Raw genomic sequence first — 24,213 nt, forward strand, 5'->3', positions numbered from 1 at the left:
ACATTGTGGTTCGACGACGGATGGCTTCACGGCGCGAGTCCTTTTCAATGATACCCAGAGATACCCTGTACAATACATCGATTGCCCTCACGGGCTGGCATGGATGGGTTGCGGTCGTTTACACTTCGTTTTTTCTAGCTACTATTTTAAGATCATCTACTTGTAATGTATAACATACAATCGCATTCAATTCAAACAACGCAGTCCATTTATTCCTGCTTGCCGAATCTGGTCGTTCCTGCCTCCTACGTAATCCGCTGGAGTCCTTCGTAACTTCTCCTCTCTTGTCCTCTTGATGCCCGAGGAAAGCCCATCATGTGCTTGTGATTCCCAACCTCTTCCGTCATTGTTCCTTGTTCAACACACCTCAAAACTCGAGCAAACTTGGCTTGCATGTATGTATTCGCTTAGCACGTCACATCTGCGATCAGTAAACACATGCGCGGAGTAGAGTTATCTACTCCTGACTATCACACGTCAAAATCTTGGGGTTGCACACCCTCGCAAAGAGACTTTACCGGCGTCCAATCGGCTTGAGCTGGCCCATTCCCAATCGAGCGGATACCCTCCATCTCAGATGCACGTTGGGACGTTTTGGAGATGTCTTTACAGCCAAGTCAGCTTCAGGCCTCATGACCCCCCGGTATCCTTGTGTTGCTTTTCGCTTGTCGCACGTTGCTTTGAGATGTTCCTTTCGATGTCACAGCTGTATCCTTGCGTCCTGCACACCATCCAATGCCGCTATCGATTGGCTTGCCTTCTCAGCCAATCAAAACCACTTATCAACCGCGTTCCAGCACACATCACGACTTCGACGCGCTCGCGTAACCTTCGAATTCCGTCACATGCAGTTGTATCTAGTCTTCATCGAGCATTTGCTCTCGTTCTTCTCAATTTCGCAGTAAGGCAAACCACCTTCGTTCCATCGCTCATCCCTCTCTGGATCAGTCTTGCATACGCTCAGAGCGTGCTGTGACCTGCTAGGGACTGCACCTACCTCCAGTGACTCGCTTGCACGAACCGCCTTCTGGCCGAACTCTGTGCATGTGACTTGCATCCACCGTGTAACATGAAACAAATGCCATGGATGCGCCACCAAGAGCATTGAGCCTTGGCAGTATACGAAACATCCTGAGGGTGTGCTGCCTGCTGCCACAGCTGAACCCTTACAACTTGCGCACGACAGCACTATTCACGCACAAGCATCTTGCAACCTGAACAGCTGGTGTGCGAATCATGAGGTGGAACACCCCAGGTAATCACGACAGTGCACAACCGACCAATTAGCCTTCTTCTCACGCACGACTTGAGGATTTGATGTATGCACACTGTTGCCTTCTCGATCTGCAGGTACCATCTATCTGCCACAGTCTCATGGCTTCTCAGCTTCACGTCCCCCCACACGTACTCACATGATCTTGCCTTTCGGGAAGCGGAAACAGACGTGACAGGCAAAGAGCTTGCGTTTAATGACGATACCACGATGTGTGACGACTATTGGTATCAGGACGGTAAGCTGTTACCAGGTGCGGATGCCTGAAATCTATCGACCTCAGTCCGAAGCTAGAGACCTAGGCATATGCAGTGACTGTCCTGACGATACCACGGCTGAACGAGTAAACCTGCTCCCTTCGTGGACTATGTTGTCGAACAGCGAAGGAGCGATGAACAACGACCAAAGGTCACGTGAGTCCGGCTAGCTAAGATATAGTAATGGTATCGTGCTGAACGCATAGAAGGGGGTGAAAGCGGAAGGAACAAGAATAGCAGGACTCAGTAGCCGTTACTAGCCCAAATTACTAACGACCATCGTTATGTCCAAAGCGAACGAAGCGCAGGCTGTTAGTCCCGATACACGAGCAAAAAGGTCCATTTCAGGGATACAGCGAAGCACTGCACGCGAACCTGTATTGATTCAAACCTACGCCACGCTCACCAAAGGGCCGGCGTCAACGTCCTATCGAAGTCTTACACTGAAGGCGCGGCGCTGATCAGGCCATCAAAACGCGATAGGAGCTTCGCCGCGATCATCACAAGACGCTTTGCCGTGACCGAGGTCTGGGGATCCAGAGAATGAGGAACAAAGCCAGCTGCGGTGGCTAACATACACTAACAAAGTACAGCATTCATGAGTTTCCGCTGAAGCCACGAGAACTCATGAATGGTATCAGTGAAGTTTGCTCCGAGAAAGGTGGTCGCCTTGTAGGCATGGCGGAGTCTTTACCCCAAGGTCCACCAATCCGAGCCTGGCGCAATTGGCAAGATTACACTATCCTAAATGGCGATCACCACTGTTGATTGCGAAACTCGCAATACATACTTAAGCAATGCCCCCGAAGCCGGACACCTGCTTTGCCTCACTTGCCAAGGTAATTATGCAACCGAAGATTGCAAGGCTTCGAGCTGAGGCCCAGGCATATCGTCCTAAACTCATCTCAACTCAGAATGCCGAAGCTCGTTCCTGCCACGACCTTTGGTAGAGGTCTACGACCAAGATTATCCCTAACAAACCGGATATACAGAACAGCCCTACAAGCCGACCCACGGATCTCTTACGAAGCCTACATCCCAGACGCTCACTATCCTCCGGATGACAACACTCAAAAACTGCCGCTTCTCGTCGCAATACACGGCACCGGACGAGATACCGAAAAGTATCTGAATATCTGGAAAGACTTCGCCGACACCAACAAGTGCGCTGTATCGACTCCGCTGTTCCTGGCTCTCCTGCAAGGGCCTCTCGATTTCGACGGCTATCATTTCCTCGGCCGCGCACCACCGTGGAGTGGCGAACCGGCTGAGACATGGCTGAATGCAAGCGTGGAAGTAGAGACGATGGCTGAGACTTCCGGCGACCCTGCTACAGACCTTCGATATGACCTATTGTTACTCAAGATGCTAGATGAAGTCTCGATCCGCTGGCCAGCAATCGACACATCTAAGGTCTTCCTCACTGGCTTCTCGGGAGGCGGCCAATTTGGGCATAGGTTCTTCTACCTCCACCCAGAACGACTCGCAGCACTCTCGGTGGGTGCGCCGGGCTCTATCACCGCTTTCAACTATGAGCAGAATTGGCCGACTGGCCTGAAGAACATAGAAGACATCTTCAACCAGACCGTCGATGTTTCAGAGCTGAAGAAAATCCCGATTCTAGGGTCTGTAGGATCAAACGACACAGGTCCCGGCACACCTCGGTTGCGTTCCAATGTCCCTGGTTCGAATTTTGGTACGGAAGAGGAGACCAATGAGACGCGGGTTGACGGATTGGTGCGGCTTATGAAGGGGTGGCAGGAGGCTGGCTTGGATGCGTCGTATACTGTTGTGGAGGGACCAGGGCACGAAATGATAGAGGTCAATCCGGTTGTGGCGGTCTTCATGGAGAAACATATCAGGAAATATTGGAAGGACCAGGAAGGATAAGGTGGTCTGACGCACGCTGCTGTGATTCAATTCGGAGGGTGCTTGGACTGTCAACACTACGTTACTTAGGAAGGTCGCATTTGTCCTTGACTGGATGTTGGCATAAAGCATCTCTAAGGCTAGCGCCTTGTGCCCATCTTGTTGGTCATCTGCAATATTGTATTGTTCTTCACGAGCTGTATCTCATCTGGTAAGGGCACACGCTGCAACTTGTGATTTGTATGTGTCTTTTTCGATGTAGAGCACCTACTTGGCTTCTACAGAGAGGACACGAATCTATGTATTTACACGGCAAGCCCTTGCTGTGAATAAATTGCCGGATCGGTGGAACTATCCGTGCGGAACTGAGTATACGAGCGCCTAAGCCTTAGGCACTATAGGCACACACGGGGCCTGGAGCGCCGCCTCGGTGATATCCGTGGAGCCCTATTCCGACGTGGGCAAGACGGGCAATGTATTCCACGGCACAGGCTTGACGGGATCTACGAGGTATCTGACGTTGTTTTCACAATCGCGTCGAGCGATCGAAGTAAGTATAGTCCTCATCGTGAAGGCTGGATACGGAGAAAACAGTAACCTACGCTCATCTCCGGGCTGTGCCAGCTACCTGGAATAGTACATACTTCGGCGTAAGGAACCCGAACGTAGTAGAATAATAACACCGGATTCCTAACGAGACTGTCCGATATGTCCCTACGGTATGAAATTTCTGACGAGTCACGGAGACGGTATTATGGAAATTATTACGTTGGATACTGTAGGGGTGAGGTGTGGTGAAGGCAAGCTGCCGATAGGGTCTCGGGGGTACATCGGCGCCATCGTTCGGGGCGTCGCGTCTTGAAGTTGGTCTCGTTCCTTCCCCATGGAGTTTTCACGACAAGACCGCGCGTGCTGTTAGACGAGCAAAGTACATAACACCCTAGATGTTTTAGAAATGTGTCCAAACGATAGAGAATGCTGCTCTCGCTCGCTTCGCGTCTGAATCTGAGTACAGCACGAACTCCCCACGCCCCCGTAGACTGCTCAGGATCATTACAGAAAGCACAGATTTCGACTGTAGCACGACCGATTTGAGCGACCACCATATGCAGACTCGAAGTTTACGATCCAGCTCAGTTCGCAATACAAAATTGTCGCACTCTTTGGACAGACGCGACTTCGGAGCACGCGTTGCCCAAGAAGCATGAAACCTCGTTGATGGTCGTTTACTGATGGTAGTAAAACTGCCCCGTCGGTATGGTGGGCATCTTCGGAATGTATGAACCTCATTAGATTCGGGCCAGCATGGCCCTTCCACAATAATATCGACACACAGCCTGGTGCGATGGAGATTAATGTACACGCAGCTCCCCTTGTCCTCCGTTCATGCAAATCTTCATGCCAACAACCGTCTGGTGTTACCCAGTCGAAAGGCACAACATCTGGATCCTGCAAGCGACCATACATGGAAGTCATTGCCCAGCATTGCTATGCCTGTCTAATTTGGGGCGGGTTGCCACGAGCTCATCACTCAACTAGGCGAAGCAACCTCCTAGCAGCTTCACAATGAACTACGCCCACGACACTATGCGACAATGACGCAAGACCTACCAGATTCAATCCAACCTCGCGCGTCGCAAGGAGTGCACCATGGCTGATCCTCTGTCTACGGCGAGCGCTATCGTTGGACTAGTTGCACTGGTAGACCAAGTCTTTCGAAGGACGTTCCGATACGTTCGCGATGTAAAATCAGCCGATAGGAGCATCAGAGATCTTGCAAATCTCTTACAGGCTATGTGTGGAACTCTGCATGTTCTCAGAGAACGGTTGCATGTCATCGACACCACTCCGATCACCGACGACGCGTGCACTAGGCCGCAAATACTAGAAGAGTGCTGGGAGCTGCTCAAAGATATTGATGAGAAACTGAGCAAGTATGAGAGATCAGACAGAGTTAACGGCGCACAAAGCGTTCAACAAGCCCTTCGGAAGTTGAGATGGCCCTTCGATGCCTCCTCGACGAAAGAGCTTCTGGATCAGTTGGCCAGATTCAATGATGTCCTAACTACTGCTCTTACAGCGGACACAATGCTCGCGGTTCAGGACGTCTTTCAGGCCGCAGGTCAACTCAGAGAAGATATTCACAGGCTAGAGCGATCTCTCAGCATGAAAATGAATCGACTTATGATGTTTGAGCTCAACGGAGAGCAGAGAGAGGCTTTGGGGTATTTCAAGAGAAACAGCGACCCATGGGTACGTCATAACATCGCCGCTAAGCTCCGCCAGACAGGAACCGGTAAGTGGTTCCTCGACAGCGATGATTATGCTGCTTGGCTTGAAGAACTCAACTGTCACTTGTGGCTGTCTGGTATACCTGGCGCCGGGAAAACGGTCTTGGCGTCTGCAATCATCGACAAGGCTCGGAGGATGGTCGCCAGTAGTGGCGGCACCTCAGCACTGGCATATTTCTATTGCGACTACAAGGACACCCAGACCCTCGAAGCGTCCAACATCCTCAGCTCACTTGTTGCCCAACTCTCGGGATACAATGAAGAGAGTATGGCCATCCTGTTAGAACAATACCAAACATTTCATAAGCCCGGTCGACAAACGACTTTAGAAGAAGCGCCGTCCCTTGTGGATCTGCTCCAGCATATGAGCACGACATTCGAGGAAGTGTACCTTATCGTGGATGGATTGGACGAATGTGGTCACAACACCTTGGAAGTTCTGACTGAGCTCAACAAGCTGGGTGTCGTCGAAGAAAGCAATATCAGCACTCTTTTTCTAAGCAGACATGAGCTCGACATCGAGCATGCCCTCCTCCCACGATACAGACACGTTTCCATTGCCGCTCGCAATACCGACTTGAAAATGTTTGTATATGCACAAATGGATAGGAGGACCCTTGAAGGACGGCTCATCATCGACGTCAAGATTGTCAAGGATAAGATCATTGACAAGTTGGTACATAATGCAGATGGGATGTAAGTACAGAAACCTGGTGAACCAGCCTCCGTACCGTACAAGGACTGTTGTAACTTCGGGTTTCATGCTTGGGCAACTTTCTGCACAAGGAAACAATCGTGTAACAGCCACAGCTGATGCTCTTTTAGGTTCCGATGGGTCGCTTGCCAGAACGACTACCTCTGTGAACTTACCACAGACAACGAACGAGAAAGGGCGCTAGATGACCTCCCCCCAGACCTCTATTCAACCTACGAGAGAATTCTTGATAGGGTCAACAAAAGGCCCGCCTCTGTTCGAAGGCTTGTGCAGCGAACTGTGAAATGGTTGATACTAGCTGAGTCTCCTCTGTCGATAGCCGCCTTACGAGAGGCCTTAGCGATCGAGCTAGGTCAGGCCAGGGCGGTGAACGGTTCAAAGCCGAGTGAACAGAGCATATTGCGACACTGCAGCTCGCTGATACGCAAGTCTGCTGATGAAGAACACATCGAGCCTGCACATTTCACGGTCAAGGAATTTTTGAGGAGTATTCCAGCCAGCAATGAAGCTCATCGTGCGTACCGCATCGATGACGTGGCCGACAGGCTTTTCTTAGGCAGGGTATGTTTGACATACCTTAATTTTGACAATTTCGGCCTCATCGAGAGTCTAGGGAACAGCTCCGAACGGTTGCACGTCATGAGTCTTCGAGAACATGCGGTGCTGTTCTGGTCACATTATGCACAAGGACAGTTCGACGACGCTTCGTGGCTTGGGCTTGCATGTACCCAACTAAGTGCGGGCAAGAGCGTGAATTTTCTTGCGTGGCTATTAGACTACGTGCATGTCCATCTAGGTCATGACGACGGGGAGGACATGTACACTCTCAAGGAGAGACTTGCGAAAGGCGTTGGCCCCTTGCATTGTGCAGCCTTCCTGCAAATACCACCATTGATCGCTTGGTTGATAGAACAGGGACAAGATGTCAACGCAGTGAGTGCATTTGGAACTCCACTACATTGTGCTATCCGGGGCCTCGGCACCGTTCAATCTCCAGACGTCGATGAAGCCAGCAGCGGTTTTCCTATTACCGAGCAGACGGCTGATGCCATCGGATGTTTGGTCCAACATAGTGCAGATGCTAGTCTTAGCTGTCAGCTGGTATGGTGGGGAAGGTCTGTGTCAACTCTGGAATTGCTTTTCATGACTCCAGAAATTGATCCACGACCCCTTTGCATGTGCATCAGGTCCCTAACGATGGCGAGAGCAAGATTGGACAGTGCTGCAGCAAATATGGCGGATTTCGACAATCGATATGGCCCGGCGACGGCGATTCTGAAATGTTTCGACGTATCTCATGTTCAGGAGTCATACAGAGCCACCTTCATAGACCTTTTGGCGGTCAATGAAGGGAAAGCTGCACCAAAGATGTACGACAACCTTGACCTCATGATTCAAACTGGATCCAGAGGGCCGCAACGGCAGAAGCTACACGCTCAACTCAGGTATGCAGCACGACACGATCAGGTTTCTATCCTTGAAAAGATTCTTGCCGCAGAGGGTGTCAATGTCGATGACGCCAGTGAAGCGGATGGTCTGTCTGCTTTGCATCTGGCCGCTCGAGGCTGAAATATTGCTGCTGTGCAGCTATTGTTATCGAAAGGGGCAGACATCAACGCTACAAACAACGACGAGCAGACCCCACTGCACTTTTGCATGCACGACGGGGACATAGCCATGTCAACGTTGTTACTATCCCATGGAGCTGACGACAGTCTACGCAACGTAGATCTTTTGACACCTTGGGCTCTTGCGGCCTATAATGGCAGCATTGACGTCTTGTGCTTGCTACGGCACCGTTACGAGGAACGGGAAGCTGAGCTGAGAGAACTGCTTGCGACTGAAAAGAGTCCACTCTTCATGGCGGCATCCAGCTATCAAGACGATGTTGTATTATTCTTGGCTTCGGCTGCACGTTTCGCTAATGTCAAAGACGAAAATGGGCGAAATTTGGCCAGCTACTGCGATCATTACGGACTAGAGACACTGCAAACCCTTGTTGATAGAGGCCTCGACACCACATGCGCCGATAAGCAGGGCAAAACACCGCTGCACATCCTTGTAGGCTCTCGTTTTCTCAGGGTTGCATATGATTCACTCTTTCAAGCATTTGATACAGCATGGTTGTAACCTCGATTTTGTCTGCGCATCAGGCAACACACCTTTGCATGTCCACCTGTCGAACTCGTCTTTCGTGAGCCAAGACGCCTGCTCGAAGAAGATGGATCTGATTCAACAACTTCTCTCCCAATCGACACGTATTACTTGCAACAACGCTGGCATGACAGCATTGGATTCCTTGGTCAGTCATTGCTGGCATTTACCGCAATGTATAAATATATTCGATTATCTCATTGAGCAAGGAGCAGAGCTTGGTCCACATCACGAGCATTTCGCCAACATCCTTACAGCAGTTCTCAAAAAAGCACCAACAGAGTTGGATGGATCGGAAGATACTTACCGGAGTCGGGCTGCCGTATTTCTTTGTAGTCTGCTTAGGGTGTCTTCGACTGCACGGAACACTGCGTCCGGTCGACCCGGTCAAATCGCTGCTATCTGGGCCGTTCACAATGGTCTCTCTGATCTTCTTGACGCCCTGGTAGCAATAGGTATCAATGCGACTGAGAGAATTCTGGAGGTTTCACCCATGTCTGTGGTCGAGAACCTCGTGTGCGTCTACCACCCAGCGAAACTAGTTCAGAAGGTATTCGATATCATGGAGCCGACACAGCTACTGCAAGTCAACCCTGCAACGGAATATGGTCTACTGCATCTGTTATGCGATGGAACCAGTTGCGCCGAGCCAGATATCATCTTCATACTTCTAGCAAGAGGCTTACACGTGGATGTAGTAGGTGGCTCTTCGCGTGTAGCGCCCCTAATGTTGGCCGTATATTCCGGCAAGCTAGAACATACAAAGCTCCTTTTGAAAGAAGGCGCAAGCCTGCATGCAACAGATGCGGATGGGTGGAACGTCCTCCATCACGCCAGCAGTCAATCAGAAATTCTGAGCTTCTTATCGCAGAACTATGAAGACGAGCTGTGTTGGCGCAGTCGTGCACCGGGAGTTACATTCTTCAATACTATTACCTTCAAAAACTGCAATCATCTTCATTTGGCTGTGCTATCGGCAGACGCAACATCAACACTTCTCGAGATCATGCCAGAAGCGGACGCTGATGTTCGGACGGAATCGATGGAAACTCCTCTACACATTGCGTCTGCTGTAGGCAGTTATGAAACAGCTTTTTTGCTGGTAGAGAGTGGTGCGAGTCTTGATGCTTTGACCCAACGTCATGAGACCCCATTACATGTAGCGGTGATATATGACAATTTCGCGATCGTCCGGCTCCTCAGTGAACACGGGTCAGATATCAACGCTACGACAACGACTGGTCGGACACCGCTGCATTATGCCGCTGAATATGGGTATCACGGGATTGCAGAGTATTTACTGGAAGCGGGAGCAGTATCGCGCAGAGATGAAGATTGGATGACCCCTGACTTGCTAGCAGCGTCAAAGAACCATGCGTGGGTTGCGGAGTTGATTCAAGATCATTTCGACAGCGTCAATGGTAAGTACGGCACGATTCACGACAAGAGCAGGAAAGACTATTCGGTATCAGGCCATGTTCCAGATGAGGGGTCATTAGTTGTCAATAACGGAGCGGGAAGCAAAATATTCACTACCATACTGAAGGCTGCGGCATGTGCTAACGAGACACTGATCGAGGGTCTGCTATTGCTTGACACGCAAAAAGGCAGCTTCTTCTGCCCAGGATGTTCACCCATCTTGATCGCTCTCCACGCCTACGATGTACCCTTGGCCAGGACCTTCATCAACAACGGATACTCCATACAGCCCGAAGGGTGCCACGAAGCCAACTTGCCACAGTTCAATGCCGTACAAGTGGCAGCTCGTCAAGATGGAGCATCGGATGTTCTTGAGCTTCTTCTATCCAGGATGCATGCTAATGATAATTTGGCGGGCTTTGCTATTCCAGCAGTGCATATAGCAGTCGCCCTAGGCAACTTGCCAGGGCTTATCATGCTTTTGGACAGGCACGAGGCTACCATGTCCCTCAGCGGGACCCGTTTCAACGTTGACGACCTCAGGATCAAAGACGCACCGAGGACACATGTCTTGGATGACCCGACTCTGCTGGAAATCATTGACTGGGGCGAATTCTATTGTGGTTACACCGCACTACATGTCGCCGCGACCTTCGATAACTGTAGAGCTGTGCAGGCTCTTCTAGACCGTGGTGCCTCGATTGAGAGTCTCACAGAGGGCAGCCTCTTCACGCCGTTGCACTGTGCTGCAAGTAGAAATTCTTTGAACGCAATCAAATTGCTTCTTGAGAAAGGAGCAAATCTGGAAGCGCGATCACACATAGGTAACACGCCACTTCTCGAAGCAGCGCTTTGCGACCAATCCTCAGCAGTGCAATATCTTCATGATCGAGGTGCGAGCCTTAGCTGGACAGATCTGGCATTCGATGCTAGGCGAGCAGCAACCAACGATCGAATTTGTCTTGCCCTTGCGATCTCGGAAGAACTACCGCGTCTATTGAGCTCTCAAGTATCGCGGCTACTGCCCAGTTCTCCTTGGGAAGGATGCCTTTCGAGCCTCAAGCTTAGTTCCAAACCTTTACTGTTGGCTTGGCTGAACACACCGGGATGCGGTATCGGTCGGCATATCTTCTTACAAAGCAATAGAGGCCTTCGGGGGATGCTGAAGTGGCTGAGGAATCACAATTTGCTTGCTGCTCAACTGAACGAGCAATACCCACCACCTTTGTGCTTTGCAGTACAAGACGGCAATCCACAGGTCGTCACGGCTTTGCTCGAAGCTGGAGGAGATGTTGACGCTCCAGGCTGCGAAGAAGGCCCACCTCTTACTCTAGCCTGCATCATCAACCGTTTGGAGATTGTCAAGGTCCTCGTCCGAGCCGGTGCAGCAATCTGGTACACGAAAGCCGACGGCAGCGAAACATGTTGTCTGGAAAGTGCTTTTAGATACAAAAGACTTCAAGAATGGCTGCTTGTTGGGCGGTGGACGGAGCAGCAGCGCCTTGCCGCACATGCGCATACAGCAAACGTTAAGACGAAACCATGGTCCGGTTTACATGAGGTTTGGAGGCCGCTGGAACATGTGTACAAACAGCGTCATGGTGAGACACTTTTACAATGGCACATCCGAAAGAAGAAGCAGCTGAAATGGTTCGAAGGCAGAGTGTTGCACTATGGACCGGACACGGAGTATGTGTTTGCGGATTGATAGCCAGAGGGCTCCTCCATATAGACATGAAGAACAGAAGGCCAGCAGTAGTTGCCTCGTGTGCGTAAGGCACGTGGCAGCATACCAGCGAAGCACTGGACTGACAGTGACCAATAGTATTGCTGGCTGCATTTGCAGGCAGAGGATCAACAGTACCATGCTATGTCGACCGATGTATCATGAGCCGCTGTCCTCTTTTGCAAAGTTACAACAGCTCTCTGCAAGGCAGCGACTGTGTCATTCCTTCTGTACTCAGCTGAGCCAACGACCCTAGCATGACAACATGCATAACCTCAATTCAGGATCCATACAGTGGAATGATAGCAGCACACTTTGCATCAACATTATCACTAGTCGTGAGGCTTATCAACTCTCCCGTCTGCGGACCTTCTTCATACCGTACACCGCCTCCCAAAGCCGCTACGACCGGCACCTGGTCCCACCCAGGACCTCCATAAGGATCTAGTCACCACGTTAGCAGTCTCTTTGAACGCATATTCAGATAGTCACTCACCCTTCGCAAATCTGGCCCAAGTCGACTGCATGAAGTCACTGAGCTCGAACTCGAACTCGGTGCTATTAGCCTGAACCGTGCCGAATACAGGCTGGATATCCGATGCATGGTACACGCCCGAGCCAGGGAATAGCTGTAGATTTGCAAATGAAGCATTCCAGTAGTATCGCCAGCTGGGGATTCCTACATCCTTGATTTCTTGCGCCAGGATGGCGTATGTGCACTGGAAGTTTTGGTGGGTAATGATGTCTGAGACCTGGTCGAAGACTGTTTCGATACCGGGTGTGCCGATTGCGAAAGTGTCCAGCAACGTTTCGATCTGCTCTGGAGTAGCACGAGGGAATGTCGCGGCAGCGAACACTCGGGTGTCGTTGAAGGCTAGGCCGTAGGTTCTGCCTTCTTCTGCGGTATTGCCGCCAAGAACAGGAACGCGGGCAATCTCGCTGTTCTCTGTGGTTGACTTGAGACGGTCTTCCCTGGTGGTTGAGGAGAGAGTGATGTTGTCGGGTATGGGCGAGAATGGGACAGCATTGACGGAAATAAGCTCTTCGAGCTCTTGTGTAGATACAGCGGAAACACATGCAATTTCGTCATCGGCACCAGCACAGCCTGTGAGGTTGACTGTCTCGATCCATCCAGCATATGGTGAAGGATTAGCTGTACGGAGGGAGATTTGACCTGACATGTAGATTGCCGCATGGAATGGGACAGGCTCCGGAGGAGAAGTGACCAGAGCGTCGACACTCGCAGCGCCAGCTGACTGTCCGAAGATGGTGACACGATTTGGATCTCCTCCGAATTTAGCGATGTTGCGCTGGACCCAGTCGAGGGCGAGCCTTTGATCGAGGAAGCCGAGATTCTGGTCGCCCGGAGCTATACCTGGTATGTTCGGAAATCCAAAAATGTTGGTTCTGAAGAAGATCAGCCATGGTGGTACTACTGCAGACAGGTGTCTCAAACCTGTAGTTGATAGTGACCAAAACGACATCCTGATTTGCGGCGAATGACGCACCATCGTACGCTCGATTCGAACCACTACCGAATTGCAAACCGCCCTAAGGCTGTTAGACATGCTCCAATCGTGAAGATGGCCACATACCCCAAAGAGCCAGAACATGACAGCCTTGCCCTTCTCTTCCTTACCTTGCCAGTCATGCCACCCGCCGTCTGACGAGACCGGTGCTGGCGCCCAAACGTTCAATCCCAAACAATCCTCGCTCTCAGGTGGAGGTGGAGTGTTGAACCAGCGTCTCGTGGCCTCAGGGTTACGGCTGAACTGTTGCGGACAGGTAGGGAGATACTCTACCGCATCAACAGGTTCTTCCCATGGTTCAGGAGAGACTGGCGGTGAGAATCGGGGTGGTGTGGCCGCGTAGCGGATGCCCAAGAACTTGTTGACCACTGGATTAGGGCTATCGGGCAAAGATGTCTGAGTTCCAACGATGGGACCAGAGTCAACGATGACGGTGGGCCTCTCTAGCTGTCGGGGCGTTGGGTTGGCAAGAGCAATGAGTGGGAGGGTGCTTAGCAGCAGGGTCAGAAGTTGTGGCGCCATTGTCTTCGGTCACTCAAGAATTCGACTTGCGGCTGGCAGATCAAGGTGAAAGGCCGATGGTTCTGCGTTGTCGCTTTTGTAGTTCCTGAACGAAGGTGCGTTGTTGCATCCTCGGCTTGTGTTCTGTGAGAGCTTCCTAGCCAACTATATCTCTGACCCCGCAGGACTAGCAAGATCGTCTTGGAAGAAAGCTGGGGACTAGCTGCATGCTTGCCTGATTCCACACTCCGATAGGCGAGGTAAGGTCATGCTGGATGAAAGCACGGGTTGTGCCTGCCTTAGCGGAAGGATCTGACCTGACCGTATTTGGCAAAGCACTACAGGTCATAGTCGTAACATTCAAAACTTGGTGGTAAAAAGTGGGCCTCGGAAAGACCGTCATCTTCTGTATTGTTTTTAGGGGCTAGGTGCTTAGATCGCGCCTAGGACCAGGTGCTACCGCCTGAAACTCACCACTATTCGGAGCTCTCCTCAGGCGCCGAGCAGGTACTGTGGCTTAGAATGACACACATGACAGACCCACTTTTTAGCACCAAGTTTTGAATGTTACGACCATGACCTGTATGACCGAACGTGCCAAGCATTATGCACACCGAACCTGAGTATGAGGTAAAGGGAACAAGGGTAAGGGACTTGACCGACCTCGGTGTCTTGTGTTTCGAAAGACTCTATCGACCGCAGTCTGCAACTGTGCTGTGGGAGATTTGAGGTTTCAGGAGCATCGAATAAGATTCGTCCTATAGTCTATTGTGCTGTTAGCACGAGTGCTGTGCTGCGATGATCTGGCAGAGCAGTAAATCGTATCAGACTGCTGTCTCTTACAAGTCGTTCAGGCGCCAAGGATGAAAGCTGACGGTGCAACGGTGCTCTTGGCGATTGCGGAGGCGACAAGCAGGGGGTAAAGTCGCTCACGTGAGCCAATCACAAGCAAGAGAGCGGTCCACGAACCTCGGATCAAATTCATGGCCAGGTCACCGCGTATATCTGTTTGATGTCTATATCCGATCGCGGATCTAGGGCTCACTCATGACAGCATGGAACGTACAAGTCAGCAAGACTTTGGACACTGACGCCGGAGGCTAAGGTTGCTGTACAATAAATGCAAGCATCAAAACGAACGCGTTGTTGAGTTGCCCGCAAACAGAGACTAACCACGAGCCTCCAAGCTGAAAGACGGTGCCGAATTCAGGCCTTCTGAGCCAGATGAAGTTGCGCTGATTTCGAGTGTCGGCTCTATCCTATGCCTTTCAATAATGTGATGAACCAGGTCACCGCTTCACGTCGCACAGGAATGACGTCGACAACATCACATATACCCTGCCAGTCGCAGACAATTTGTTTCTCAACGACTACTATCACGTCGACGGTCCTAGCGAGATTGTTCGGAGTGTTCGCATGAAACAAATGACGCCCGGCTCGTTAGCAACGATACGCCCATCCCTGCAATAGTCGACCGACCTGCTGGCATTCGCGTTCTCGGTCGACCAGAGGTTTGTTGATGATGTTCGAAGACGCAACTGAGAATTGGTCATGGGCTGCAGATCTTACCGCTATCGAGGGATTGCTGGCAGCCGAGTAAGGCACGAACCGAGGACTGCACCTTCTTCGGGTTGTCATGTATGAACTCACTTGCCGTGATCGTGACTGCTCCTTACACACTCCATCCTCGAACTATCAGGCAGGAGCCATGCAGAATTCTTCCGAACCCAGAGTACATCCGTTGTTTCATCGACGACATAATCAATAGTCCGCACTTTCCCAAGCAGTATCGTCATTTGCAAAATTACTGAGTTCTTGGCATTTTGTCGTTTCTTCCACCACCTTAAACTAGGAAATAGTGATCGCTACGCGCGCAGTATCACAGTATTTAGCTATAGTAAGCCGTATACAAGGTAAAAGCCCTTACTTAGAGCTACTCCGGCGTATAGGTAACACCTAGTAACATCGCATATAGCCTAAATAGTTATTGTTACCTCTCTTTATACACTAAGCGCCAAATAGAGTAGAAACTTAGCCGACGCTCTCTTAGTCCTGCTTAAAGTTAACTTTCCTCTTCTTTATCTAAAATTAGTGCTACTAGTACGCGAGGATAGATCGATTAATTCTCATTACAAGAATACCAGTCAATCAACACCTATCGTAGTTTTAATGTTGTATTGTCGCCGCGAAATTGTAGTCCCGAGGTGGAAGAAGAAACGACCAAATGCCAAGACCCTCAGTAATTTTGCAAACGACGATATCTAATTTTCGCATGGTAAACCCAACCGGGCGTATTCAGAGATCTGCCCAACCACCCGAGAAACCCAGGTCCCAATACGGTGGTCCCAATACGGTGAAGCCTTCGACATTGCTGTGCGTCAGTACTCCCGAATTGCCAGCTCTTTGTGTTGTCCATCTAGAACCAGTTGAGTCTTCAGATTTATGAGTTGCTCACTTACAAAACAGCCATAAGAGCGTTACTTCTTGCGGCATCTAATGAGAAGCACTTAGATTATATTGTCACAGAGACGCGTATCATCTCTGCATACCGAGGCTAGCAAGGATGCCACGACCCTAGCAGCACAGCAGCAAGAGACATGGCAGATGACGTCTCGCAAAGTTGGTGTTTCAACACTTTGCGGAAGCATGATACCTTCTACTCGGTACTGGTATACACCTCCAGCAAGGCGAACCAAAGCATTGACGACGCTAGTCACGCAATCACAATACTTCACGCGAGAAGCTGGTTGGGACTCGATATTATTGTGTACAAATACTGTATATCATCGACCTCATCTGGTCGGTTCTTCTACCTTGCTTCCTCATGAACAGTGTCTCACATCGCATCGATGTCTGTTCCTGAGTGGCCATCTTTGTGAGCAGCAATTTGTTCGAGTACTGCTCAGATGACCCTTGTATGCATATCATATTTGTCTTTGTCCGATCCATATCCATTTCGCCACCATCGAAGCCATCCTTCACAGAAGCCAAGTATCGAAATGAAGCTGCAATTGAGAGCTTACTCCCATCGCATGCTTCGCTCGTTCTGGACGAATTCGCCAGGCGAGCCACGCTGGTCTGCGCCAGCCGAAGCCTCATTGTTGTTTGGGTGAGCGTTGGTAGAGTCTCTGTTGCCGCCTTGACCTTGAACATCACCGTTGACGTGGACACCATTGGTAAGTTGAGCGTTTCCACCGGTCTGGCCAGCTGGTTGAGATTGACCTTGCGTATTAGACTGGCTACCGTTGGACGTGGTTGTGGACTGCTGTTTGCACGTTAGGATCTTGGCTAATCTCTTGTATTTTTGCAAAGTACTCACGTTATCGCCGTTCACGGCCTGGCCGTTCTGGCCGTTGGTTTGGTTTCCAGACATTTCCCCTTGATCCGCAGGTTAGGGATTGATTCGTTTTCGATCTGGTTTTGTATGAATGGAAGGAGACAATGTATAATCGACTATGGCGAGGGCCAATGTCTGTGGGAGGAGGGAATGAACTATTTATGTAGGGAGAAGTGTAGCGCCCGATGTGTTAGTTGCTTCGTGACAAGGTTCCTGCCGTAACCAGCCGAGCCCCTTTCACTCCAGATTAGGCTTAGCGTGATGTAGACAGTGCAAGTGGTTGCATACAGGTGCAACCATATTGTTGGACATACCCACAGGTGGACATCTTGTTACTATACTCACTATCGGTGTCTGGCTGTACTGTGCAGTGTTATTGCAGAGATAGAGCGCGCGTCTCGCAAGGAGACGTTGGGATATAAGCATGAAAGCGGTCTTTGCTCTATTGTGGTTTGCGATCTCTACTGGCTTATCGTTGCTACAAACATTGTTGGCTTAGCAAGCCATAGTAATAGCTACAGTCCCCCGGATAGTAGACTGAACTACATGTCGTTCGATCTTGGCGAAAGTGAACTATAATTCGTGCTTGTGACATTTAAGCAAATACGTACAATTGGTTCTATTCGCGATTTCAATCTGGTTGGATGTGTTGGAGAACTGGTTCGGCGATGGTCGGAAACAGTACTTGATGTGTGCGTTAATGAGCTTCAACGAAAATCACTCGCCCTCAGATCCTGATCGCCTCGTGGTAACATCCCCATGATCATGCACAGAAAACATTATCCGCATAGAACACCCACCATCTTCAGACCTTGCGATTTTTCAACTCGGGGTACTTGGCGAAGTACTCCTCCCCACGAGTTCTTCTGTACTCCTCGACCGCGGCGGGGTTGGAGCTGATGATAACGTGCTCTCCGTAGATCGTCACGTTTCCTTGGCTAGTAGCCACGACTTGACCACCTGGCACCAGAGGCTGATCATCATAGACTGGATCCGTGCTGCTCACTGGTACACCGCCGCTGCTGTCGTCACCATCTTCTGTAGTCGTGGTGTCGAGAGCTTTGTCTTGAGAGCCCTTGTTCATGGCGGCAGCAGCCCCAGTCTTGCTTTCTTGAGTCTGTCCACCTTTGAACTGAAGAGTATCTTCGTCTGAGTCGTTGTTTTGGGGCTTCTCTGTACATGAGGTCAGCGATCTCTTTCTGGATATTGGGTCCTCATGTCAACGAACCTGCGACTTGATCGTCTGTGTTGGAGTCCTCTTCGGCAGGCTCATCCGCGATATGAGCGATGCCTTTGATCTTTATGCCTTGAGATCGACCCATTCGGCGGAGGATGGCCGCAGCCTCCCGCATTGACATCTCGGGCTCTGACATCGTGATCCGTGAATAATGGTTGTCGGTCCAGTTGTATTGGAGAGGAAGATTCGATTTGGTGCTCTGTGATCGCAAAACCAGAAGTGTATGGAAGGTTGAACCATTTATTCGACGCTGATATATTTGTAGAGACCCGTTAGTGACAGGTACTGTGGGTCGAGTGTTTGTAGACCTGCACTCGTATCCGGAGCTCTCTCCAGTGGCGATAGTGTCTATACACTCTGGCAACTTCATCACATAGTGGCAGCCCAGCTAACTCCCGAGTCAGAGTCAACTCTGGAGTTGACCTCGCCTCAACTCCCTACTCTCGAGTTCACTCAAGAGTTGACTCAATACCCGGCCTTGGCATCTCCACTAGTATAGAAACAGCTAGCAGGTACAAGTACTTAGTAGACCGATATTCCTTCCTACTCGTCCTTCGGGATATTTCTTCCGGTATGCCAAGGCTAACTCTAGAGTAGGGAGTTGGACGAAAATAATCAACTCCCTACTCCAGAGTCAGAGTTGACTCAAGAGTTGACTCTAGAGTTAGCAGTCCTGCATAGTGGTCAGCAGACTACAGCTGAGCTCTTGCCTAGCAACCTGTTTGGTGGTGCTACTGCCACTACCTCCGTCTTGACCGACTCAGCCCTTTTCACTTCGACTTAGGCTTGGCGTCATATAGGAAGTGCAAGTGTTCGTTTATACTGGACTGCTGCGATTATACGGAAGGTATTAGCATAGATGAATCTTGCTGCCGAATTCGTACTTCTGTTAACTTCACGACACGTGGTGGCCACGAGAGACTAAATACACGTTTCGGAAAGAGGTAGTGATATAAGCATGAAAAGCATCTTTGCTCCATTGTGGTTTGCCTTTCCTACCTGCTTGTCGTCACTAAACAGCCAGGTTTGTAACAAATCATAGTAGTTGCTATTTCGAAACTTCTTGCATGCTATGACTCCTCTCGGAGCGGCAGTGGCAGTATGCTTTGTATTGATTTGGGTGTAGTCATAAGGAACAATATCGCGCGCTAGGCTCTTGTTAGTACATTCATGGTTTTGTGCCTCGTCGCACTCTCGAACTCCGTTGTCAGTTCTCCCTTCTCCGTTCCCCGAGGCTATTGCTCGTACTGCCAACGCCCGTCACTTGTCAGAATCGAAGCCGAATCTCAAAGAAGCTCTTCTCGTTCTTTCGTCACACTTCCGTCACGTCTCCTTCACATGCTCATGAATCTCTCTGGCAGAGCAGAGGAACTATGGACGAGTCTCGTCTAGCGAAGACAGATCGACCGAGCCGTGCTTCTCGACATAGGCTCGCCTATACTCGACGCATGCTTCTGCTGGACCTGTGAACCACTGGTAAGGTCCCTCCCCGTGCACGACCACGTCTCCTTTGCTAGTTGTAACAATCCTGGCGTCATCGTCATCGGAAGTGGTCTTATTTGCAGTATCAATATCTTCTTTGATGGCAGGGGCTGGTGTATTGTTGCTGGTAACGTCTTTGTTGGAGTGCTCTGCACCGTTCTCGTTCTTCAATCGAGCTTGTTTCAGCTTTTGCTGTTCGGCTCTCCAGGCTGCTCGTCCCTTGAAAACGACAATATCCTCTGGGTCGGATTCGTCGGATTGTGGTTGGACTTGGTTTGCTTGCTCATCACTCTTGAGCTCTGGCTTTGCAGCTTGATAGCCTTCTGCGGATGGTGTCTGAATCTGGTGGCCTAACGCCGGTGTCATTTCTGCGTCTTCGAGCTGCTCACCACGGCGCAGGATTCGAAATTTGGGCGAAGCCTCGTGCGTGTCGGGCTTCATTGTCAGGTAGTGTTTTGGATTTTCGTGACTAGTCAAGTTGATCAGTGTTCCAAGAAGTCGTGTTCGAGGAGATCGATTTCTGTATGTGTAAGGAGAGGATAGCGGTCGTGTGGTCTTGGATACTTTATACTGTTCACGAGGTGACAAAGTTTCTGATTTATGGTCACAGGAAGTGCAAGCAAACCGTGGACTCAGCCTCGACTTCCGTGACTACCCCTGAGCTCATAGTGTTTGTAGAGGCTATAGAAGCACTCGGAGGTTCATCCTTGCCCTTCTAACCAGTGATACTACTGCTGTCTTCGATACGGGAACGGCTGAGCCTTTTGGTAATGGTTTCCATTATAGTCGTTGGAAGACGTCATGCGATCTCTGTTGTGACGCCTTCGAATGAGATGAAAGTGTATATGTGCCACAACAGTTGTCTTTCTGCCTTGCCCCGTGTGCTTCATGGTTCTTCGAACCCAACGCGTTGAGCTTCGATTCATGCCTTCCGTACTTTGATTCTCATCACCTTCCCTTCACCAAGTGATCCATCACGCTCCGTGTATGTCATGTGCCTAATCACTTCTGCTCATCGCCTGTCGGGTTTCTGCCGTCCTTAGAGTCATCCTCCTTAGCATTGTTGACATGCCCACCACCGCCGTTGGTGCTGTTGCTTGTGCCTCCGGCTTGAGTAGTCGTGTTGTTTTGGTTTGTTGAGGCGATCGCACCTGCTTCGGTCGGCTGTGCAGAAGGTTGATTGTTTTGGTTGGGTTGAGTGCTTGAAATGTTCGAATTGCTACCGCCTGAGGCAGTGGTTTGATCTGGGCCGTCTGAAGTAGCGGTCGAGTCATTGTCGTCCTCGTCTATGAATTGCACACTGTAGTTGTGTACTCCTGCACGACGAGTCAAGCGACGGATGGCTGAGTCTGCGACTCGGTTGCTCTCCTCCATAATTTCCCCTTCGATCAGTTCTTCTGTCTGAGCTGAATTTGGTTTGTGCGGGTCAACCGAGTGGTCTTCTTGTCGCACCATCTTGTCGTGAACAAATCGGGTTCTCGATTGTGGTGGTAGACAGAGAAGTAGATGTGGGCAAGCGCATATTTATACTCTGAGCGGAATTCCTGACGTTTGTTGTTCCGTGGCTGAGCGCCCATTTTTGGTTAGCCTGGTGTTGAGTAGCACCTGTATGAGCAGATTTGTTGATGGCTCAGTGTGATTCCCGGGTTAATGTAGCACTGGTTGCCACTTGGGAGTTCCAATGTGCGCCATTCTATGTGTGCCACAAGGCTGCCACTGCATGCCCATTATGTTTACTGTTAAGGTGAATGATATCGTGTCTTACCGTGGTTCGCAGCCAACTAACCTGTTTCTTCGGACGCCGTGAATCTTGGTTACGACGTTATTGCTTGGGAATGAAATCGTGTTTGTACTGTTTTGCAGACGTGCTGACTCCATTTGAATCGGAAGCTCTTACCACGTCGAGAACTTGCTGTCCGCCATTGGTGAGCGTTACACAGCCCAAGCCTGTTCAAGTTGCGTCTCACTTTTTACTTTCACTGCCCTACCATCAGCGGCATCCTTGTCCTCGAATGGTGCGCTTCTCGGGATGTTGCCCACGATATATGGCATGAGATCGCATGTGGTTCTATACCTGGCAGGCTCGCCGTTGGACGATCGTGTGCTTCAAACCATTTTTTGCCTGATCGAGTCGGGTTGCGATGGGACGGAGCGCATAACGGCGTGAGGTAGGTAACCGCCGACGCTTTAGCAGATGAATGTTCTCATGCTGTGAAGTTGGACTACGTTAGGACCAATACCACGCGGACGATGATGTTGAATCGTGCAGGCCGACCAAGAGATGGGTGAAGGTATAAACGAACGAGCGAAAGGCAATCATGGGTAGCAGGAATGAGGATTGTCATGTTTGAATTTGCTAGATGTAAAGGTCAGCACGTATGATGTTTGACTGGAACTCAACTATACCAACCACGCGAGTGTTTGCGGTCGCCTATGGTCGCGACCAGCGCAGACCCTTGCAGTCTATTATTTGTCCTGGAGACTATCTAGTAATTTACTCGGTGTCATGACCCGGAATCTCACCTCGGAAAACGCAGTCGTTGAGCAAGTTCAGATGCCCGTAAGGGATGACTTGAACCTCGCCAGGCGCGGTGTCAAGCTCCGCTCCCATGAGGCTGTAGAAGTGCTCGTACGATGTCTGTAGTGCCTGATCATGTCGATTATACCGGCCATCGTACGGGCCATTCTCGTCGAGAGCAGCAATCCGATCTTGTTGCTCTAATTGAATCATCAAAACTTCTTGTTGGACTCTGATTTGCTCAATTGCCTCGTAGGGATCGATTTGTTGATAGAACAAGACTGTGTCTGGTAATGCTGGTGGAGGAAGCAAGCTGCTTTGGTAGTCGTGTTTCTCCGCTCTCAGCTCCCATTTTGTCCGTACCTCTGTCCAAGCTTTCAGTTGGTTCCCAAGAGAATGGCCTTGTGTGGCAAAGATTGCAATGGCTCGGCTCGTAGCTGCCATGTAGTCCGCCAAGTGCTTCTGTCGCACTTCGTGGTTTGACTTGCCCAGAAGCACATCTTGTGGAATTGATTGGAAGAATCCTTCTGGTCGGGTCTTCATGTCGACGTAGGCTTGGTGAACCAGATCAGTCAGCTCGGCTGGGTTGATCGCAAATCGATCTCTGTAGTAAGCACTGTCAATCAGTATGAACTGGTCATGAGGCTGCGATGTCTCACCTACCTCCATGATGTCGTTGATAGGAATGTTGGGGTCTGCTTGATGTTCGATCTCCGAACCACTGCAGGTCCGGTTCAGTAATATTGACATGGCAAGCTGAGGGTCATCAGCAAATAATGCAGCGTGAGCAAGCTGTAACCGATCGATCACCTGTTGTATCATCCGTGCGTACAGATCCCGACGAGGAGGTGATTCGTAACTGTGGATGTTCGCAATAACAATCGTGGTGGCTGTTGGTGACGAGAGCGCCTTCACTGTATTGTCAAGAAAGCTGGCAAGTAGCTCGGCTGTGCGCCAGTCTGTCTGGTACTTGCTGATTATGGCGTAAATCGCTCCCATAAGTCTGTCCACTGCCTTGTCGGATGGGTCGTAGAAATCTGGTTGGTGAGCTCGAGCCTCGTCGAAAATCTCTTGAATGCTGAGTTGTGGCACACTAGGAAGGCTCGAAGAGGTGCCGACCTCAACCTCCATATCCGAAGGAATTGGCATTGTTCCTGAAAAGTAGTTGCTTGGTGAAAAAGACTCGCCCAAGTTCTCGTAAAGAGTATCCCACAGATACGGCATGTTATCTGTAGACTGACCTGCAGCTATGCTTTGAAGCGATGAGTAAAATATTCTGACTGAGCAGAAGTTCTTTTCTTAAATGTGGAATTCTGTCCTGAGCGATGGAAAGTGTGTCATCTCGGCTGGCTGCGCCCTCAACTTATACAACCAGCCCGTAGTTGCCTGTTCGAGATGAGAACAATGTCTGCTGTCGAAGCATTGTCGTCCTGGCGACGACTGGGTAACAAAATCTACCTTGTTCAACAACGACCTCGTGCCGACGACAAGGACTGGAGAAGCTCTCATTGTGGTCGCGTTTTTTGTTCGGCGCAAGTAGCCCATTGTCCGCCCTTTGATCGGACATAACAAGCTGTCGCTCTACGAAGCAATCGCAGGCAGTCTGCGAGATATGGAGGACAGCGAACAGGCGATGCGCAGCTGCCCGAAATCATATGACTCTGCTTCATCTCTCAATGACCGCGACAGCAATTTTCGGGTAGTTTATCATCAGCTTTGGCCAGTCAAAATCCAGTAGCTGTCGATAGAAGCGGGCGTGTAATATACAAAGGGTCTCACAAGCTGCGATGGAAGCGCTCAATATCGTTGCCTCGGTGCATGTGTCCACGCCGTTTTGAGCTTCTCCAGCTTGCTTAGTAAATCAAAAGCTGGCATTGCATTTCATCATCGTTCATCCGGATCTGT

At 50.3% G+C, this 24,213-nt stretch overlaps 9 protein-coding genes across 9 annotated transcripts; 3 read left to right on the plus strand and 6 right to left on the minus strand.

Moving 5' to 3' along the window:
• Positions 1–2,445: 2,445 nt before the first annotated feature.
• PMZ80_001450 (uncharacterized protein) lies at positions 2,446–3,420 on the plus strand (the record flags this gene model as incomplete). The annotated part of the gene is made up of 1 exon (XM_064869893.1): positions 2,446–3,420. One exon carries the CDS (start codon positions 2,446–2,448, stop codon positions 3,418–3,420), a length of 975 nt encoding a protein of 324 aa, XP_064735390.1.
• A 1,629-nt stretch (positions 3,421–5,049) lies between these two features.
• On the plus strand, positions 5,050–7,974 carry PMZ80_001451 (uncharacterized protein; the record flags this gene model as incomplete). The annotated part of the gene is made up of 2 exons (XM_064869894.1): positions 5,050–6,386; positions 6,516–7,974. 2 exons carry the CDS (start codon positions 5,050–5,052, stop codon positions 7,972–7,974), a joined length of 2,796 nt encoding a protein of 931 aa, XP_064735391.1.
• A 551-nt stretch (positions 7,975–8,525) lies between these two features.
• PMZ80_001452 (uncharacterized protein) lies at positions 8,526–11,686 on the plus strand (the record flags this gene model as incomplete). Its single annotated transcript, XM_064869895.1, has 2 exons — positions 8,526–8,531; positions 8,765–11,686. The coding sequence occupies 2 exons, from the start codon at positions 8,526–8,528 to the stop codon at positions 11,684–11,686; spliced, it is 2,928 nt and encodes a 975-aa protein (XP_064735392.1).
• A 298-nt stretch (positions 11,687–11,984) lies between these two features.
• On the minus strand, positions 11,985–13,755 carry PMZ80_001453 (uncharacterized protein; the record flags this gene model as incomplete). Its single annotated transcript, XM_064869896.1, has 4 exons — positions 11,985–12,148; positions 12,201–13,111; positions 13,161–13,255; positions 13,300–13,755. The coding sequence occupies 4 exons, from the start codon at positions 13,753–13,755 to the stop codon at positions 11,985–11,987; spliced, it is 1,626 nt and encodes a 541-aa protein (XP_064735393.1).
• A 2,998-nt stretch (positions 13,756–16,753) lies between these two features.
• PMZ80_001454 (uncharacterized protein) lies at positions 16,754–17,107 on the minus strand (the record flags this gene model as incomplete). Its single annotated transcript, XM_064869897.1, has 2 exons — positions 16,754–16,999; positions 17,054–17,107. 2 exons carry the CDS (start codon positions 17,105–17,107, stop codon positions 16,754–16,756), a joined length of 300 nt encoding a protein of 99 aa, XP_064735394.1.
• Positions 17,108–17,876: 769 nt separating this feature from the next.
• PMZ80_001455 (uncharacterized protein) lies at positions 17,877–18,444 on the minus strand (the record flags this gene model as incomplete). The annotated part of the gene is made up of 2 exons (XM_064869898.1): positions 17,877–18,244; positions 18,300–18,444. The coding sequence occupies 2 exons, from the start codon at positions 18,442–18,444 to the stop codon at positions 17,877–17,879; spliced, it is 513 nt and encodes a 170-aa protein (XP_064735395.1).
• A 1,235-nt stretch (positions 18,445–19,679) lies between these two features.
• PMZ80_001456 (uncharacterized protein) lies at positions 19,680–20,231 on the minus strand (the record flags this gene model as incomplete). Its single annotated transcript, XM_064869899.1, has 1 exon — positions 19,680–20,231. The coding sequence occupies one exon, from the start codon at positions 20,229–20,231 to the stop codon at positions 19,680–19,682; it is 552 nt and encodes a 183-aa protein (XP_064735396.1).
• Positions 20,232–20,792: 561 nt separating this feature from the next.
• PMZ80_001457 (uncharacterized protein) lies at positions 20,793–21,245 on the minus strand (the record flags this gene model as incomplete). The annotated part of the gene is made up of 1 exon (XM_064869900.1): positions 20,793–21,245. The coding sequence occupies one exon, from the start codon at positions 21,243–21,245 to the stop codon at positions 20,793–20,795; it is 453 nt and encodes a 150-aa protein (XP_064735397.1).
• Positions 21,246–22,284: 1,039 nt separating this feature from the next.
• PMZ80_001458 (uncharacterized protein) lies at positions 22,285–23,532 on the minus strand (the record flags this gene model as incomplete). The annotated part of the gene is made up of 1 exon (XM_064869901.1): positions 22,285–23,532. One exon carries the CDS (start codon positions 23,530–23,532, stop codon positions 22,285–22,287), a length of 1,248 nt encoding a protein of 415 aa, XP_064735398.1.
• Positions 23,533–24,213: the final 681 nt, after the last annotated feature.

Source organism: Knufia obscura, assembly GCF_036327395.1.
Source record: "Knufia obscura strain CCFEE 5817 isolate CBS 148926 chromosome Unknown scaffold_1, whole genome shotgun sequence".
In the NCBI taxonomy this organism is placed as follows: Eukaryota; Fungi; Ascomycota; class Eurotiomycetes; order Chaetothyriales; family Trichomeriaceae; genus Knufia; species Knufia obscura.